The sequence below is a fragment of the Cynocephalus volans genome, chromosome 1 (genome assembly GCF_027409185.1).
Source record: "Cynocephalus volans isolate mCynVol1 chromosome 1, mCynVol1.pri, whole genome shotgun sequence".
NCBI classification, from domain to species: Eukaryota; Metazoa; Chordata; class Mammalia; order Dermoptera; family Cynocephalidae; genus Cynocephalus; species Cynocephalus volans.
The window spans coordinates 287,707,749-287,724,503 of NC_084460.1; the positions used below are offsets into that span (position 1 = coordinate 287,707,749).

General features: G+C 36.9%; 1 protein-coding gene across 1 annotated transcript; it reads right to left on the reverse strand.

Annotated features, from left to right (window-relative positions):
* Positions 1–1,907: 1,907 nt before the first annotated feature.
* On the reverse strand, positions 1,908–12,619 carry CCDC195 (coiled-coil domain containing 195). The gene is made up of 3 exons (XM_063093303.1): positions 12,385–12,619; positions 7,315–7,561; positions 1,908–2,031 (listed from the first exon to the last, which is right to left on the reverse strand). The coding sequence occupies exons 1-3, from the start codon at positions 12,617–12,619 to the stop codon at positions 1,908–1,910; spliced, it is 606 nt and encodes a 201-aa protein (XP_062949373.1).
* Positions 12,620–16,755: the final 4,136 nt, after the last annotated feature.

A 16,755-nucleotide genomic window follows, 5' to 3' on the forward strand; every position in this document is an offset into this window, starting at 1 on the left:
TATGGCAAGGCTGTGTCTGCTTTCCCACATAGCATCACAAAGGTGAGTAATGGTGGTCCCTTTAGATGGGGCATACATATGTCTGTTCTCCAGAGTCCCCACTGATTTCTGTTACTTTCTTGTCCCTGCTGGGCATTTGAGTCCCTGACTTACGGTTTCATACATACCAATGGAAGTTTTGGGCATAGAAGATGACAAATATAATTGGTTGATCAGAGCAGTACTGAGATATATTTCGTGTTCTTTCTAATTAACTATATTTAAATATATGCTCAGAGGACTTACTGTCATACATACACTATGGCAAGCCAGGGAACAGAGATGGAGCTTTGTTTCTTTAATTAGAATATTAAATTATTTAATTTCAGTTTAAAATTTGATGGTGCAGTGTTTTTCAATGAGCACTGTTAGACTTCTGTAAGTGTTAATTCAGTTCATTCATTGAACATAGATGAGATGCCATTTACATACTAGTCCCTGAACTTGGCTCTGGGAATAATTTGTCATTATAACTTTGCCAGGTATGACATTATAACTTGGATGGTTGTCATGTATTGCTTTTTTTTAAAATTACTGTTCTGGCAATGCTTCTTTTTAACTGATGCTAAGGTGAAATTCTTCATTTTACAAATACGCAGAGAATATAATTTTGCATAAACTAAAAACATCAGCTATCTAATAGGTTAATAGCTTAATTACCTAGTCAGTGTGTGTCTTTATTCCCAGATGAATGTGTTTTTACATCTCAGCTGTATCTTTCCCCTCTCGTGGTAGCCTTGTCCTGATATGTATCTGTTATAATGTTGAGAATATTGTTAATCTTAAGTGACTATCATAAATAAAAGGAACGTTTGATCCTATGATGTGACTTTTACCTAGGGGTATTGGTTGCTTCATCTGTCTCCTTTCTAGGAGTCTGTCTGTAGCTATTATCCTTTCTCGAAAATGGTTTGGGCCCTCTTTGGCTTCACTGCTTCCACTTTGACGTGGCACTGGATTTGGAGAGCCCTGGACCCGTGTTTCTTAGTATTTGCAGCAGGGGATCACAAGCACAGCTGTACAGCAGAAATCACCCTGGAGGGCTTGTTTACAGTGAGAATTTCTATTCTTCTCTCTGCCTTCCCCAACCTTCCCAGTCAATCCAGTAAGTCTGGGGTGGGGCCCAGGAATCTGCATTTTTAACACTGTGGAGAATTTTAATGCAGAATCTTTGATTAAAAAGGGTATTGGTATTAGAAACACAGTTGCTATAAACAGGAAGAGGAGATATTCTGTTGACTAGAAGTTCAGGAATTGAGGGAGTTCTGAGAATTTCCAATCCCTGAATAGTGACATCTGAACCTTCCCCGCCCCCCATCTTCCCGTCAGCTTTAGCGACTTTGCCTTCAGCCAGCCCATAGTTGCTGAGTTCGTAATGAACGCTGTGAGAGTTTGCTGTGTGACACAGGCTATTAACGACCAAATGAGCTCGTATCAGTGAAACATCAACACACATGAACTGTAAGGATCGTCAGTCACTATTGCTTTTTTGCTGTTAATCAAAACAGAACTTTTTTCTAGGATTGCTGCAGCTTCATCTGGAAAGTGACATTTATAACATGAACAGCAGCATTTCCTGATGGGATAATGCAGAGACTGAACACTTAGAATGTAATCACTTTTAATTGCTCACATGCTGCATAGACTACAATAGCCACTGCATACGCATTAGTCGTTAGTGTTCAGCAACAACCAAAAGTAATCACTTCCATTTCTTGGCCTGACATCGAGTATATTGTGTGTGTTATTGGACATCTTGCCAGACTTCATCATAGGGGAGGACACTGACCCGGCTAGACCTTGGTGCTCTCATTTCTTGGGAATTGACTGTCTCTTAGGTTTTCTCCTTAGGTTTCACCTCACACATCCTATTCTGCTATGATACTTAGTTGGTTTGTGGTCTGATTTGATGCGTATTTCAGAGAGCTTGAATTTTTGGAATATGAAGACGTGTCCATGGGTAACAGGAAACTGACTGTCTTTATCTTGCCCCTACAGAAAGCAAAATAAGGGGAAGAAAAATAAGATTTTTTAGTGAGCTTTTATACAGAACATTTACTTGTGTGTATGTGTTTTTCCCCAATCACCAAATACTGCCTACAGTGTTACAAGTTCATTCAAATGTATCATAATAATACTTTTTTTTTGTTTAGTTGTTCAACAATAATGTAAGAAAACATATTGGAATTGACCTTTTAATTAAGCCCAATGAATAGTGCTGATAAAACAAAAATTTAAAACTGTTGAGGGAGGGTCTGTACATTTGAAGACTGATTATTAGCTTGATGTTTAATGTTGAAGAATATCATGCTGTCTTAGGCAAAGGGTCTCTCACATCAAATCTTTTTAGCTGAAATGAAGCAGAAATTTGAGGCAATTATTTTATAATCCAGATCAATCTGCTCCTTTGGCTTTAACTGAATGTCCATCAAGCCTGAACAATAAAGGGGAGATAGGGGCAACAGAAATGGGCCAGTGTTATTTGAGAGATTGTATCTTTTCATATTACCAATTTCTTTTACCTCTGAAGTGTTACATAGAATTTTGACATAAACCAACAGAAGCTGCTCTTAAGAATAAGTCTAGAGAACAGTGTTTAAAATGATTGCTGAGGCTGGCTGGTTAGTTCAGTTGGCTGGAACATGGTGTTGTAACACCAAGGTCAAGGGTTCAGATTCCCACACTGGCTAGCTGCCAAAAAAAAAAAAAAAAGGATTACCTTTTCTTGTTCTCTTTTTTTGGTAGATGTGGCTCTACAGCTAATGTCTGGAATCCTGCCGACCATGCCAGTTGTTGTGCTACTGCTAATGTCTGGAATCCTGTCGACATTGCCAGTTGTAGTGCTCTTAATCCTGTTCATGACACCAATTGTCTAGCTATTTGACTATGCCAGTTGTCAGGCTCTTTTACCTGCAGGTAATCCCATACTGACTGGGCCAATTGCCAAGCTAGGGCTAGGTCTGGAGCCCACAGACCCCTCAAGCCCATTAACAGACTGGGTCACAAACCCTTCACATGCCACACTGGGTCACCAGGTCTATGAGCTAGGTAACTGGCAAACAGATCCATGGAGCCATAGGTTGGAAAGCACGGCTGCACCGGGTGGACGCCTGAGGCAGATGCCTGCCCGCCTGCTTCACTAAAACTCTCTCTCTCTCTCTTTCTTTCTCTCTCTCTTTTTCTCTCTCTCTGTAGAACACAAGAATAGCAGCAAAACTAAAAAGATACATTGGTGCGCATGTGCACTAACTCCACACACACACACAATTTGCTTACAAAGGATGTACTAAAACCACACTCAGCTGGACTCAAGGCGAGGGCCCTGACCAAACTATTCTATTTTCCCAGCAGTAGATAAGGCCATAATTTCGTTCTCTTTTTTGGTAGATAAGGCTGTAATTTCATTGAATGGCACTTTGTGGCCCATATCTTTGAAAACACACCTGCACCCTCCCTTGGGAGGAAGGCAGGCCAAAGCTTCCATATTTTTGCATCAGTAAAATAATAGTAACCATGGCCACTTAGTGAACACTCACTTGACTATCTTGTTTATTCTTCACAAACACTATGAGGTAACTGCTATGGTGATTCCCTTTTTACAGAAGAGTAAACTGTGGCACAGGGCAGACTAATACTTTTTTCCAAAGCCATATTGTTTGTAAGTGATGAAGTTGGGATTTTAGCCATCTGATTCCAGAGGCTGACCTCTTTACCACAACGATTTGGAAAAGGAAAGAATATATTTATTGTAATGTGTCTGGTTTCTCCTATCAGTAAAGTGAATCAGCGTTTCTAATTTTAACTGTCCATATGGACTCTTTCCCCTAATCTTGTCAACAAGCTGAGATTATTTTTTTCTTAAACACAGGAGGAAAGGATTGGGTTTTTTTGTTAAAATTAAAATTAAAGTAAATCCTAGTTTCTGGAAAGCTTTAGTTCTTAGAAATATTGACATGGGCATTATTCTATAAAATACTTTCTTGGTATAATAATGGAAAAGTTCACTAGAAAATTAGGTATATTGTCTGATATTATTCAAAAGCCAGTTCAAACAAATTTGTTCTTGATAAAGCTTTGTTAAATTCTTTGAAAGCTATTAGAAAGTAAATGAATTTCCCAAATAATCAGAAATAATGTAATGACATGTTACTATACTAGTTAATTCATGAGAGCATAAAAGACAAAATAAAAAGAACAGCAATAAAAAAAAATGTTTAATTCCTACTCGACAGTTCTCTGTATCTAGTGGATTTTTATGCCAATCCAGCTGTTAGTTTTAAGCCAATACTGACTTTCTTCTTTTGATATTATCCTGCAATTGGCTCAGTCTTTCAAATTGAGTTAGCTTCTAAATTAGAAATGAATAGTATTCTAAATAGTTTATTACTTGACAGCTTAGAAGTTGGAAAACATTTTGCTTTAGAAAAATAATACATTATAAATGTTGGCTAGGCTTCCAAACTATGATAGAAAATAATATAGGCTGAAATGACAAAACAAATAGTACAATACTATAATTCTCACTTGGTGATGTAGGTCTGTGAGAATGTACTGGTTTAAATGCAAAAAAAAAAAAAAAATTATAGTGTATTCATTGTGCAACTTAAAAATATGTAGACACAGGATATCCATCAAAACCTAAATAGTAGTTATTCAGGTAGTGGGATTATGGAGGATTTTCCTTTTTATATTTTTTACTTTGTATTGAATTTATATTAGTAATTTGCAAATTTATTTTAATAACGAACATTAATTGCCTTTATTAATCTGGTATTTTCAATTTAATAAAAACACTAACTGTTATGTGTATATATACATACATAGGCAAAAGACACGTCTCTGCTTTTCTTCCCTTTTCCTTCCTTGAAGATATATGAACATTGGAATTTAAAGGTTGGGTGAACACTTTTGTTTCCATATTCCATATCTGATCTGTTAACAAATCTTGTTGGCTCCAACAAACATCTGAAAACTATATTCACTGTTATCACCTTTGGCCAAGAAATGATCACCTCTTGTCAAGATTATTTTATACCCTTAAACCTGATCTCCTTATTTTTGATATTGTTCTCCTATAGCCTTTTCAGAACAGGGCTCCCAACGTGATCTTTTCTTTTTTAAATGAAAATCTGCTTAGAATAAATCCAGGGTAGTTGGAAGGGGGTAGAAGGCTACACCTGGCTCTTTGCCTTCATGTCTTTCTGCTCTCTGGCTTGCTTGTTCCGCTGAGGTCACCAGCCTTCTGGCCTTTCCTTGAATGCACCTGTCATGCTCCCCCCAGGTCTTTGCATTTGCCTGGAGATTTCTTCCCTCGATGTCATCAGGACTCTCTCCCTATCCCTTCTTTTCTCAAATGGTGAGGCATTTTTTGGCCATGGTATCAAACATCTCAACACTGCTTGTTCCTTTGACCCTTCTTTTTCCTTTTTATTGCTTTATTTTTCTCTTTAGCACTTAACACCATCTAACATAATGTATACTTTATGTATTTTCATGTTTATTGATTATCATGTTACAAAGAGATAAGCTCCATATGGGCAGGGATTTTTGACAATTTTGTTTCCTGCTCTAGCCACGGGGTCTAAAATCCTACCCAACATGTAATAAACCATGAGGATTTATTTGTTGAATGAATGGAGGTATGTACTAAAAGTACAAAAACATAGGCTAAAATGATAGAAACCAAGTTCATAATGACACTTTCCCCTGGGGAGGACTGGGGGAGAGTGATATGAGACCTTTCTTTTTATTAGTAAATTTTATTTCCTGTGTGTATAAAATTATCTGAAGCAAATATGACAAAACTTTTGCAGATGAATACATTGGTGTTTTAACATTAATTTCTGAATAATTCTGTACTCTAAAAATATTCAAAAGACTTTTTTTTACTAGTTTTCCAATAATTACAGGATAAAGCACATACTCCTAAGCATTCCAGAAGGTTCTTTTATGATGGATCCCTCTCATTTCTCCATCCTAATTCACTTAACTACTTATAGTTTCTCCTAAAGCCATGATGTCTTCTCTCTTCATGTCTTTTTTGTTCTACTTGGAATGGCCTTTTGCATTTTTCTTTGGCTAAATCCAGGCATCCTTTATGACTCGGGTTACTCTCTTTGCTCCTATAATGGAACTTTCTACAAGTGAAACACAATTTTCATCTTGTGCTGTGAAACTCAAATAAGACTGGCCCAACTTTTGTGTCCCACATCCTGTGGGAAGTCCAGTGCTCTTTCCAATATTTATGAGAATTCCTGAGGCCTATTACTTATGGTTAGCCCTTGATTTGATTTCCTGCCACTGCTGAATTAGATGATTCACTTATTCTGTCAATAACCATATTTTTCCATTTTCTCTTCTCCATGATAAGTTAATCATGAAACCCAGGCTCCCTTTCCTTCATTTTCTTCCTTCTTCTCACACAAGATAAGTGTGTAGAGACTTTGCTAAAATGTCAGGGCCTACCTGGGGGTTGGGAGGTGGTGATGCAGAGTGTGGAGGAGAGGGGGTCATACTCTAGCACAGCAGTGCAGATAATAATGCTTGTGTTGATAATAATGCTCTGAAAGGGGCCTTGACTGTATGCACTTCAAGGACCACTGGCCTACTTCCCTCTTAAAAACTCCCGGCCTATCTTTCGACTGTTTTCTCACATCCTTCCCTTTCTTAGGCTGCTCCTAATTCCCTAAATACCAATTCATGTATTTTGGAGAGCAGGTTCATTATGCCCTTATCTCTTGGTCTTTTGAGGTTATGCCTAAAGGGTCCTATCCTATTTTTTGTTTTTTTAATCTCCCCCAAAGTCCATTAAGGCACCTGCCTCCACAGGAACAATTCTCTCTCTCAGGAGAATTCTGTGTTCTGCTCTGAAAGAAACCATGCCTTCTCTTTGAGACACACTTTATTGTAGTTGTCAGTTTACTTGTGTCTTTGTCATTGAACGAGAATTTTGAACACACAAACACATGGATTACTTTTGCTGAATCTTGTATGACCAGTGCCTTGCTCAGAGAATGATAATTAATGCTTGAGGATTAAAAGAAGACTAAGTTTCCACTTGTTAGAGGCATCTATTAGAGAGTGCCATTTGACCTCAAATAAATAGGTATCTTTTGATTTACAAAATGGACATAAGTGAGAAGGAAATTATTGTGGCCTAATACACTATTTGGGTTTGTTTCCTCCACTAGACAAGACCTTGCTTACCCAGGGGAATGTCTCAGTAACCATCTCAGCACATGCCTGTAAACTGACTTGAGGCATATTATATATTACCTGCAACCAAAAACATGTTCAGGAGCAGCTTTTTGGCTGGAACTATTGCTGGTAAAAGAATCTTCTGCTAACATTTCTTCTTTATTGTCTTGTGTCTTAATGGAAGAACATGCCAGTGATTTAGCTGTTCCCTGAGCTTCTAGAATTCTTCTATTTGGATGTCTTTTCCCAGCTTTCCAGGGATCATTTGCAGCAAGTGAATGAACTGGTGAAGAAATGGAATAGCGTCTAACAATCATGACATTGCCTGTATAGGAGACACAAAACTCAAATTTAAAAAAATCTTGCACTTAATGTCACCCACAAATGGAAAATTACATTGATAGTTACTTACTGAAACTAACTAAACAGAACTATTACTTTTATTAATTGTTTGCAGAAAGGACATCCATTTATTGATTTATTTTATAAATACTAAAATATTATTTAGTATTATAAAGTATGAGTGCTAAACCTGTGCCAAGCACTTTTCCAAGAGATTGGAAAGGGGGTAGTGAACAACATAACATTCTTGCCTGCTTAGAGCTTCCCTTCTTATGTGGGAGACAGAGAACAAGCAAACCACAGAATACAATTCAGGTAGTGATAGATTCTAGGAATACAAATAAGACTGCAGAGGACAAGATGAGGAAGGGGTCTGGAGGCCACTTGAATTGTGTGGTCAGGGAAGACCTTTCTGAAAACATAATAAGACAAGTACTTAAAACTGGGAGAACATGGATTTTCTAGAGATGCCAACTCTTGATGTTATCCCTATTCTAGAAGAACGAGCTCATCCACAGTCCCTGACCACCTGGATGGCCACAGTAATTTAACTGGCTGCTGCTAACCAGCCTGTGATTGTGTGTCTTGGCTTTAGTTGGGACAGTCATTCTGAAGAATCTTGCTGAATGACAGATGAAAGCAAAGGAGATGTGTGGCAAGAAGCAAATATTCCTCGCATGGGAAATTGGAGTGCCCCAGAGAGAGATGGAGAGATTTACAGCCTTAGTTTCTGAGGGCTTCCAATTTAATTTCTGCCCGTAACTGTCTTCCAATAAACTCTTTCCTTGTGGTACATAAAGTGTTCTCCGTTCCTTGTAACTAGAGAACCTCGACTAAAAGAACTGTATTTTGGGGAGTCTTGGTGTGTCTGTATCCCAGCTCTAACGCTACATTAACTCTTTACCTGGGACCTGTCATTTCACCTCTACTTGGACATCCAGTGGTTGTCCATGATGCTAACAACACTGATCTCATGTGTTGCTTTTCATTTTTTGGAGCACTTTATGAGTGTTTGTTGAATCTTTACTCTCTTGCCATAGTTTTTCCATTAAATAGCATGGAAGTGTAAAAAAGCCCTACATTGTATTTAGGTTTTGAGGGTGCCAGATGCACAATTATTTCTACCAAGTGCGCCACGGGCTCGGCCCTTTTTTTTTTTTTTTTTTTTTTTTTTTGTCGTTTTTTCATGACCGGCACTCAGCCAGTGAGTGCACCGGTCAGTCCTATATAGGATCCGAACCCGCGGTGGGAGCGTCGCTGCGCTCCCAGCGCAGCACTCTACCAAGTGCGCCACGGGCTCGGCCCAATTATTTCTTATTTAAGTTTGCTGCCCACCTCTGCAGAAAGCAGGCAGAAAATTATTATGGCCATTGCAAAAATAGAGGCTGTCTGGGCTCTTTATAGTATGGAAGAGCAGAAGACCGAATTTTAGGCAGGAGCCTGAGGGGAATTTAAGTTAAAATCTACCTGAAATGATTAACATGGGTACTATTCATAAATTATCTTCAAACACTTCCTTTGGCCATGATACATAAGTTCTATAAAGATCTAAAAACAGATTTATGATACTGACAAACAAAAGTTTCAGTTAAAAAGGATTATGAAATAATATCTCTATACTGAATTGTAGGAAAACACAACAGAGGAAATGATGCTGATGATAGCAAGGTTTCGTTTATTCTTATTTGGGACTGGTTATCAAATAGGCTCTTTGTTCATCCCCCTGGGACACAAATAGTTTGCATCTTTTAGTTTCTTACCATCAAAAGGGAAGGGATATTCAACACAGCATCACAAGGTCATAAGCACACTTTTAAACATTGCTCCTAAATGAAGTTTTTTGGCCAGCAAAGGATACGAGCAGACTGAAGAGAATCAAAGTTCCAGCAATGCTGGCAGTTCCCTGTAGAGAGTACTTTCTATTATCTTCCCTAAAAGTCTCATGGCGAGGTTGCACAAGGCAGGAGGACAATTATAGATGTTTCCATGAGCATTTATCCAACAAGGATTCATTCTGAGCAGGCACTTTGTCTGTGTTCTACAACATACATTAAGTTTTATCACCAAGTAGCTGTGCCCCTGAGCTGCTGCTCAGCTCTGTATCCTCAGGTAACTGAAAGGGAAGTAGCCTTCTCCACTTATAAGAGGACTCATTTAGTCTCACTAGACACATCACAGAACAAACAGAGGAACTTTTGGTTCCAAGTGATTTGCTTCCAGGTCCTCTTTAATTCTTTTCTTTCTTGAGTGAGACTCATACTTCTGATTCCACATTGTTCTTTCTCAAAGATTAGGTTTATATTACTATGTTTTCAGAAAAGGATTGGACACATTGAATGATCTCCTGGGTCTTATATCCTGAACTGTAAAATAAGGGAGTTTCTGTTGGATGATCTCTAAAGTTCCTTTCTAGTAGCATATTTCTATGATTCAATTGCAATTGAATGTTGGCAATGTATTATTAAAGCTATCAATAAAAACTTATACTCAAGTCAAATAATTTTAACATTTTTCTGACACATCCAATGATATCACAACTACTCCTGAGTAGCTTATGTTGAGTCTTACTTGAACTATATCATTTAATCCTCCCAACAGCCCTATGAGATAAAGTCTATCACTATTCCCATTTTACAGATGAGGAGAATGATCATAAAAAGCATGTTATATTTATAAAATCATAGAATTTTACAGTTGGAATAGACCTTGGAAGACATTTAGTTCAATCCATTCATTTTTATGTGAGAATGTGAAGATCAGAAATTTTATGTGAGCTGCCCAATGTTGCGACTACAACCCAGGTGTCTTTGTGATCAGACCAATGTTCTCTCTACTTATGCCACTTACTCTTATAATAGCACATCACGTATAAAACAAAGATAAATGTCATTTGAAGTAACTCAACCAGGTTCCCAGACACAATTAAAATCATATTTCATTCTGAGTTTTATTGGTGCAACTAGCAAGAGTTCCCAAAATTTCATCAAATGTTTTTCACCAGTGCTTTTCAATCTTAATGCTAACATTCTTATTGGAAGTTACTACCATATGCTGAAGAAGTATGTTACTACTTGTGTATTTAACTTTTATTAATATTCCAACCTCCTCGAAGCTTGATGATGTTCAGACCCTGAGAATTTAAAGGGTCTCTTTATCCTCTTTGTTCTTTGAACAGTGTTTAGTACTTGTTTTAGAATAGGTAAGAGATATACTAAGATCCAATTTACTTTTTTATTAGGATAAACATCACAGAAAATAGATTCCAAAGAGTGTTGCTTACCTTTGGAGCAAGGCAGTGGTTTTCAGTGGTGGGTAGGAGGTACAATTTTGTCCTCCAGGCAACATTTGGCAATGTACAGGGACATTTTTGATTGTCATAAAGGGGGGCAGGTTGGGTAGTGGTTAGAGGGCAGGGAAGTTGCTAGGTGTTTTCTAATGCCCAGGACCGACCTCCACAATAAAGAATTATTCAGTCCAAAATGTCAGTAGTGCAGACGTTGAGAAACCCGGGAGTAAGGATTTATTTGAAATGTTCCCATTTTTTCTTTTTCTTTTTTTATGAGAAATTCTAACCTCCTTATAGTTTACTCTTTCATGATTTTGTTAAATAACCAGCAGACAGAGCTACTTAGATCTGGAGTTGTATCTGACAAAAAGAGAAAAGACCCTGAGTAGAACCTGTTCTCAGCTTTGAAGTATATTGTTTTGTACTAGAAAGAGACGTCTCTAGCAGAGAACCAACTGGTGAATATGACACGCTCCATTGTCAAGCTGCTCAGAACCTCTAAATAGCATCGCCTGAAGCCTTTAACCGAGGATATTAAGAGCTTCAAGTATTTAAGTATGTATATAAATTTAATTTGAATATGTTGTGTGTAGACAAGCACAGACAATTTAAATGTGGAGTGTTTTCTTGCTTGGCTAATTTCTGACCTCATGGATAATCTTCACAGTCAAAGCTCTTTCCCATAAAAGGTGAGAGATTTGATTTTTAGAATATGTCAAACGTTGACCCTGCATCTTGAAGTCTGCAATCGTTATAATAGGTTAAATTATGTGGAACATGCATTTATATAGGACGGTAAGGTTCTTTGTAAAACGTGGATAAGAAACAATATCTACCATTTGTTGTGCCTTTGACAGAGTATGTACTAAACATTTAGTCCATATTATTGCAGTTAATCTGTAACACTTCCAGATCAAGAAAACAAAGATTAAAGAGGTTTAATAACTAGCTCAGAGTCAAATGGCCGAATGACAAACCATTGGCAACATTATTTGTGTGACTCTGATATCTGTACACTAATCTACTGTGCAGTCCTATTCCGGCTATTTTTTCTTTTTCTTTTGCTGGCTGGCCGGTACAGGGATTGAACCCTGGACTTTAGTGTTATCAGCACCATGCTCTAACCAAGTGAGCTAATCAGCCAGCCCCCTGTTCCAGCTTAATCAGTGAACATGCCATTTGACATGTACACATTCAGTATTCTATTATGCAGCATTTAAATGGTTGAAGTCAAAGGGGAAAAACACATTGTTCTTAATGCGACTGACTTCCACAAACCTGTTCTGGTATCTTTCCCAGCATGTCTGAAAGTAATTTTAATGTTGCTAAAATATACTGCTTGAAGATGCTGAAGAAATTTTTGTCTAGGGATTCAAAGTTAATTTCCCAGGAGGAAAAGGGTGAAACCCTCCACTGTTAATACCAAACACTGCAGTTATGTGGATAGCACAATAAACCTGCTATTTAGGAGATATTTGCAAAGATGGGCACAGCCCAGAAGAGCCAAGGACATTCACTACCTTGGTTTTCCTGCACGGCTGGTGCTGAATCACTGGAAACAGCATCATGAAGGGTTGCTGGAGACTGTGCATGGGCTTCCTGTTCCCTTTCATCTCCTGGTTCTCCCCGTGAGCCCGAGGCTTTCTGACTACTTGCAGTCAGTTTCATCCGGAGGGCTTGATTCTCTTTCTCCAGTTTGTCGATTTCTGCCTGCATTTCCTGGATAACTCTCAGGAGCTGGATATTGTCTTCCATTGCCTCTTCTCACGTCACTCTGGTTTGCTCCTCCAGGGAAGACGACGGGTCAACTTTTGCTCATGAGCCGAGTGCACAATCTATTCCATGAGACTGGTTGGTCCTGCCCATGAACCTCCCTGAACAATAGATGTCACTCTTCTTTGTGCCATCTTTCACCACCTGGGGGTTGAGGCCATTAAGGGAGGTAAAGGAGCTCTATGACTTATTCATTCTGGGTTTTGTTTTTCAGAACAGAGGTTTTATTTCTGTCTTTCATTTCATATCAATCCATATTTCCAGAGTATTGCTTTGTGTGTGGAGAGAAGAGAACACTCCAAAAATTTCTGGTGAGGAACCGTTTCTTGTTTCTTGAACTCACCCTGACAACAGCCACTCAATCTTGTCTCTGTTGCCGCTTCTGACATCAAATGTTTCATCGGATCACCAATTGCCACAAATACATCAAAACTGGCACATAAGAATTACGCCTTGTCATCTCTGTAAAATATGCCGTAATCCGGTACTCTTTTGGCAAATTATTAATTTAAGGAAGGATAATATTAGGGGTCATATGAACTTCAGGGATATCACTTAAATATGATGTGGATAATTATACCTAAATTCCCAAGATAGTGCAAGGAAGAACCATATATAATCACTTATTAGTGGGTTTCTATCTTATAAGCATTTTGCCGGTATTTGGTTTTAGGATGTTTGCCTGGGCAAAGGTTGCCCAGTGATATTTTGGGAGTGTAAGAAGATACAGGCTGAGCATTAATCTTGAATGAGAAAGACATGCAACAGTTACAGCTTTCCTTACCTGTTTCCTGAAGAGGTTTCTTTGTTGAGAAGGAAAACTATGAATCTAAAATAGCATATGCTTTGATAGCAGTATCTGTTTTGGAAATTCAATTAATATTTAAACATAAATGGTCATTTGCAATACGGTGAAAATGATGAGAAAACTTTTCATGATGATAGTTTTTCCAGCACATTCATTTGATTCTATTTTCTGTGTATATTGATGGTTTTTGCTCAGTCCAATAAATATTCTCCAGTTGATCCAAGACTACAGATGGAGACTTGGAGTGATTGGAGAAAGTATTATTCCTTTTTTATTCATACAAATTTATTTTCTATATTCAAATTTTAAAATATGCTTACTAAAAATTCAGTGTACAAAACTAATGAGGCTGTTTTGATATACTACGTATATTTAAATGAATTTCAGTAAACGTAGTGTGTCAGGCACTCTAGAAGCTATAGAAGTGGGTTGTAGAAATATGGACTATAAGGTGAGATGGGACCGTGAAAGTCACGCAGTCTAAACATCTATAAGATGTTCAGATCTCTTCTGCAGTTCCTCTGTAATGGATCATTGAGCCTATATTTGAGTATTTCTCTTGTATGATAGTTTCCTTCCTACCAAGATATGCTTCTTGCTTTTTAACTAAAATTATGTACATTGACCAATAATTGGTGTTCACGTAGCTTGTTCTTAGCTCTTCTCTTTGGAGACATTATACAACATGTCTAATCTTTGTTTTAGTGAAAATTCTTGTTCTTTTATGTTCCAGTGAGTCTCTACTCTCCAGAATAAACATCCCCAATTTCTTTAGCTGTTCATCATATAATGTGGGTTCAAGAGCCTTGAGTCCATTATGAACTCTCTCTCTTTTGAACATGTTTCCATTTGTCAATGGGTCTCTTGAACTAGTATATCCAAGTCTAAAGGTGTTCTCCTGAAGAAAGCTGACTATCATAGAACAAACTCCCACAGCTTCTGTAAAGTAATTTGTAGGAAATATTCCACAAAAGTGGATAGTAAAAATCATTTTTGAGATTGTATTCAGTATTAAAATTATGTTTTATTCTTGAAATTGTGTTCAGCAACAAAACAGGATATAAAAATTACTTGAGTAATTTTTGGAAATGACAAGACAGTTATTATTTATGGAGAATTTGATTGTATAACTAGAAAGTCCAAGAACATGAATCCCAAATTGTATTTTGTAATTTACCCCTATGTTACTGCTATGGTTTAAAATGTGTCCCTCAAAAGTTCACGTAATGGAAATTTGATCCCCAATGTAGCAGTGTTAAGAGGGGGTAAACCCAGTAATGGTATTTGAAAGGTGGTGCCTTTAAGAGGTGATTAGCTTGTGAGGACTGTGCATGTGTGAATGTATTGATCTATTCATGGTGTAGTGGTTGGTGTGGTTCTGATGACTTTATAAGAAGGGCAATTGAGAAGGGTAGTTCTCTCTTGCTCAGCCCATTCTTGTCATGTGATACCCTGAGTTACTGTAGAGAGTCACTCCATCAGGAAGACCTCACCAGATTTGTTCTCTGGACTTTGGACTTTCCAGGCTCCAAAACTGTAAGGAATAAATTTCATTTCTTTTATAAATTACCCAGTTTCAGGTATTCTGTTATAAGCAACAGAAACAGACTAATATAGTTACAAAATAAGCACTTAAAAATCAAGAGTTTTCCAAAATACTATCAGTAATATTTAGAAAAAAATAATTAAAAAGTATTCTACTGACAATAGGCCTCCACATATAAAATGCCCAAGAATTATCTTTTTAAAAGTTTGTAAGGTTTATAATGAAGGGAACTCTAGCATTTTACTGCGATATAAAATAAAACTTTAGAAAATGGAAACTATGCTCCTGGCGAGAGGACTATATATTTTAAAGAAGGTTTAGTTGAATTTCTAATTTATAGGTTTAGTGAAAGCCCAATCAAAATCTCAATGGGACTTTAAAAAAAAAGAAATTGATGAAATCATTCTAAAGGTCACTTGGAGACAATCATTATGAAGTATTGGAAAGTGAAGAGTAATTATTGGGAACTTGCTTTATTAGATTTTTTGATATAATATGAAACTATGATGATAAAAACAGCAAATAATGGTGAATTTGCAGCCAGGACAAAGTTATAGACAATTTCTAGGAAAAATACAAGTGGCAAAAAAATGTAAAAAAACAAACAAAAAAAAGCCCAATTTCATTAGTAATTTTGCAAATTAAAACAATGAAATCCTTTTTTTGGAGGGACCTATGAAGTTAGTAAAGAGTTTGAAAAATGAAAAGAGTTAATGCAAAGACTATTAGTAATTGAAAAGTCTTTTTGATAAGCCATTTGACAAATAAGTATCAAGGATATTACAAAGTTCTTGACTATAAACCTTTAAATTCCATCTTCTAGACTCTTCTTCAGAAAGTAATTGCATTTAAAGACTTTTATAAAAGGATACATACTGCACATTAGTAGCAAAACATTGGAAATAAACTAGATGTTTAAAAGAGGGGATAAATTAAAAAAATAGACATAAAACAGAATAATATTCTGAACCTAAAAATGTTGAGTGAGAGAGTAGTATATCCAAGTGTATATAAGAGTAAAATATAAACTATGTAAAAAACATTTGAAAGAAATATCCCAAAAGGAAATGTTTTCATTTCTTTGTGAAGATTTTGGATGGAATTTATTTATCCATGTATGGTATATGAATTTTTAAAAATTCTGTAATTGCACGAAAGGCTTCTATACTGAAAAAATTAAGTAATGGAAATATAATAGATAATATGAAAGAAATTTAATAAGTGGAATCAACATTACATTTCTTTGAACTTTTTTTGTTGACTTTTGATGAAATCAAATGATGATTAAGTCCAATGACTTGTGAGAACTGGAATTTTCTTCCCAAAGTAGTTTTAGTCTGTAATAGTTGTCATAGTAATTTTAAAATTTGATCTATAAGTGAAAGCTGTTTAGAATTAGTACATTTTAATATAAATGCTAGGACTGATGATTCTATATTGCTTGTCATTCGTTCCTAAGCATGTGGATGTCCTGTGGAGTAGAACAGACCAGGGTCCCCTAGACGTTTCCATAGCTAATTTTCCTGTTGTCTACCATGTTAGGACACCCACTTTTCAGACAGATCTGCAGCAAGTACCTTCTTTTTTCCTCCTCAAATAAAAGTAACATTGCATTTCCTTTTTCTGGACGTAAAATCATGCCTTGCTGGAATACGGTGTGTAGGACTGATTTGGGGCTTCCTGGCCTGTCAGAATCTTCCATTTTAGTCAATGACAGAGGGTGAGCAAGATCAGAATAGAATGCAGGGATTTTGACTGGACCAT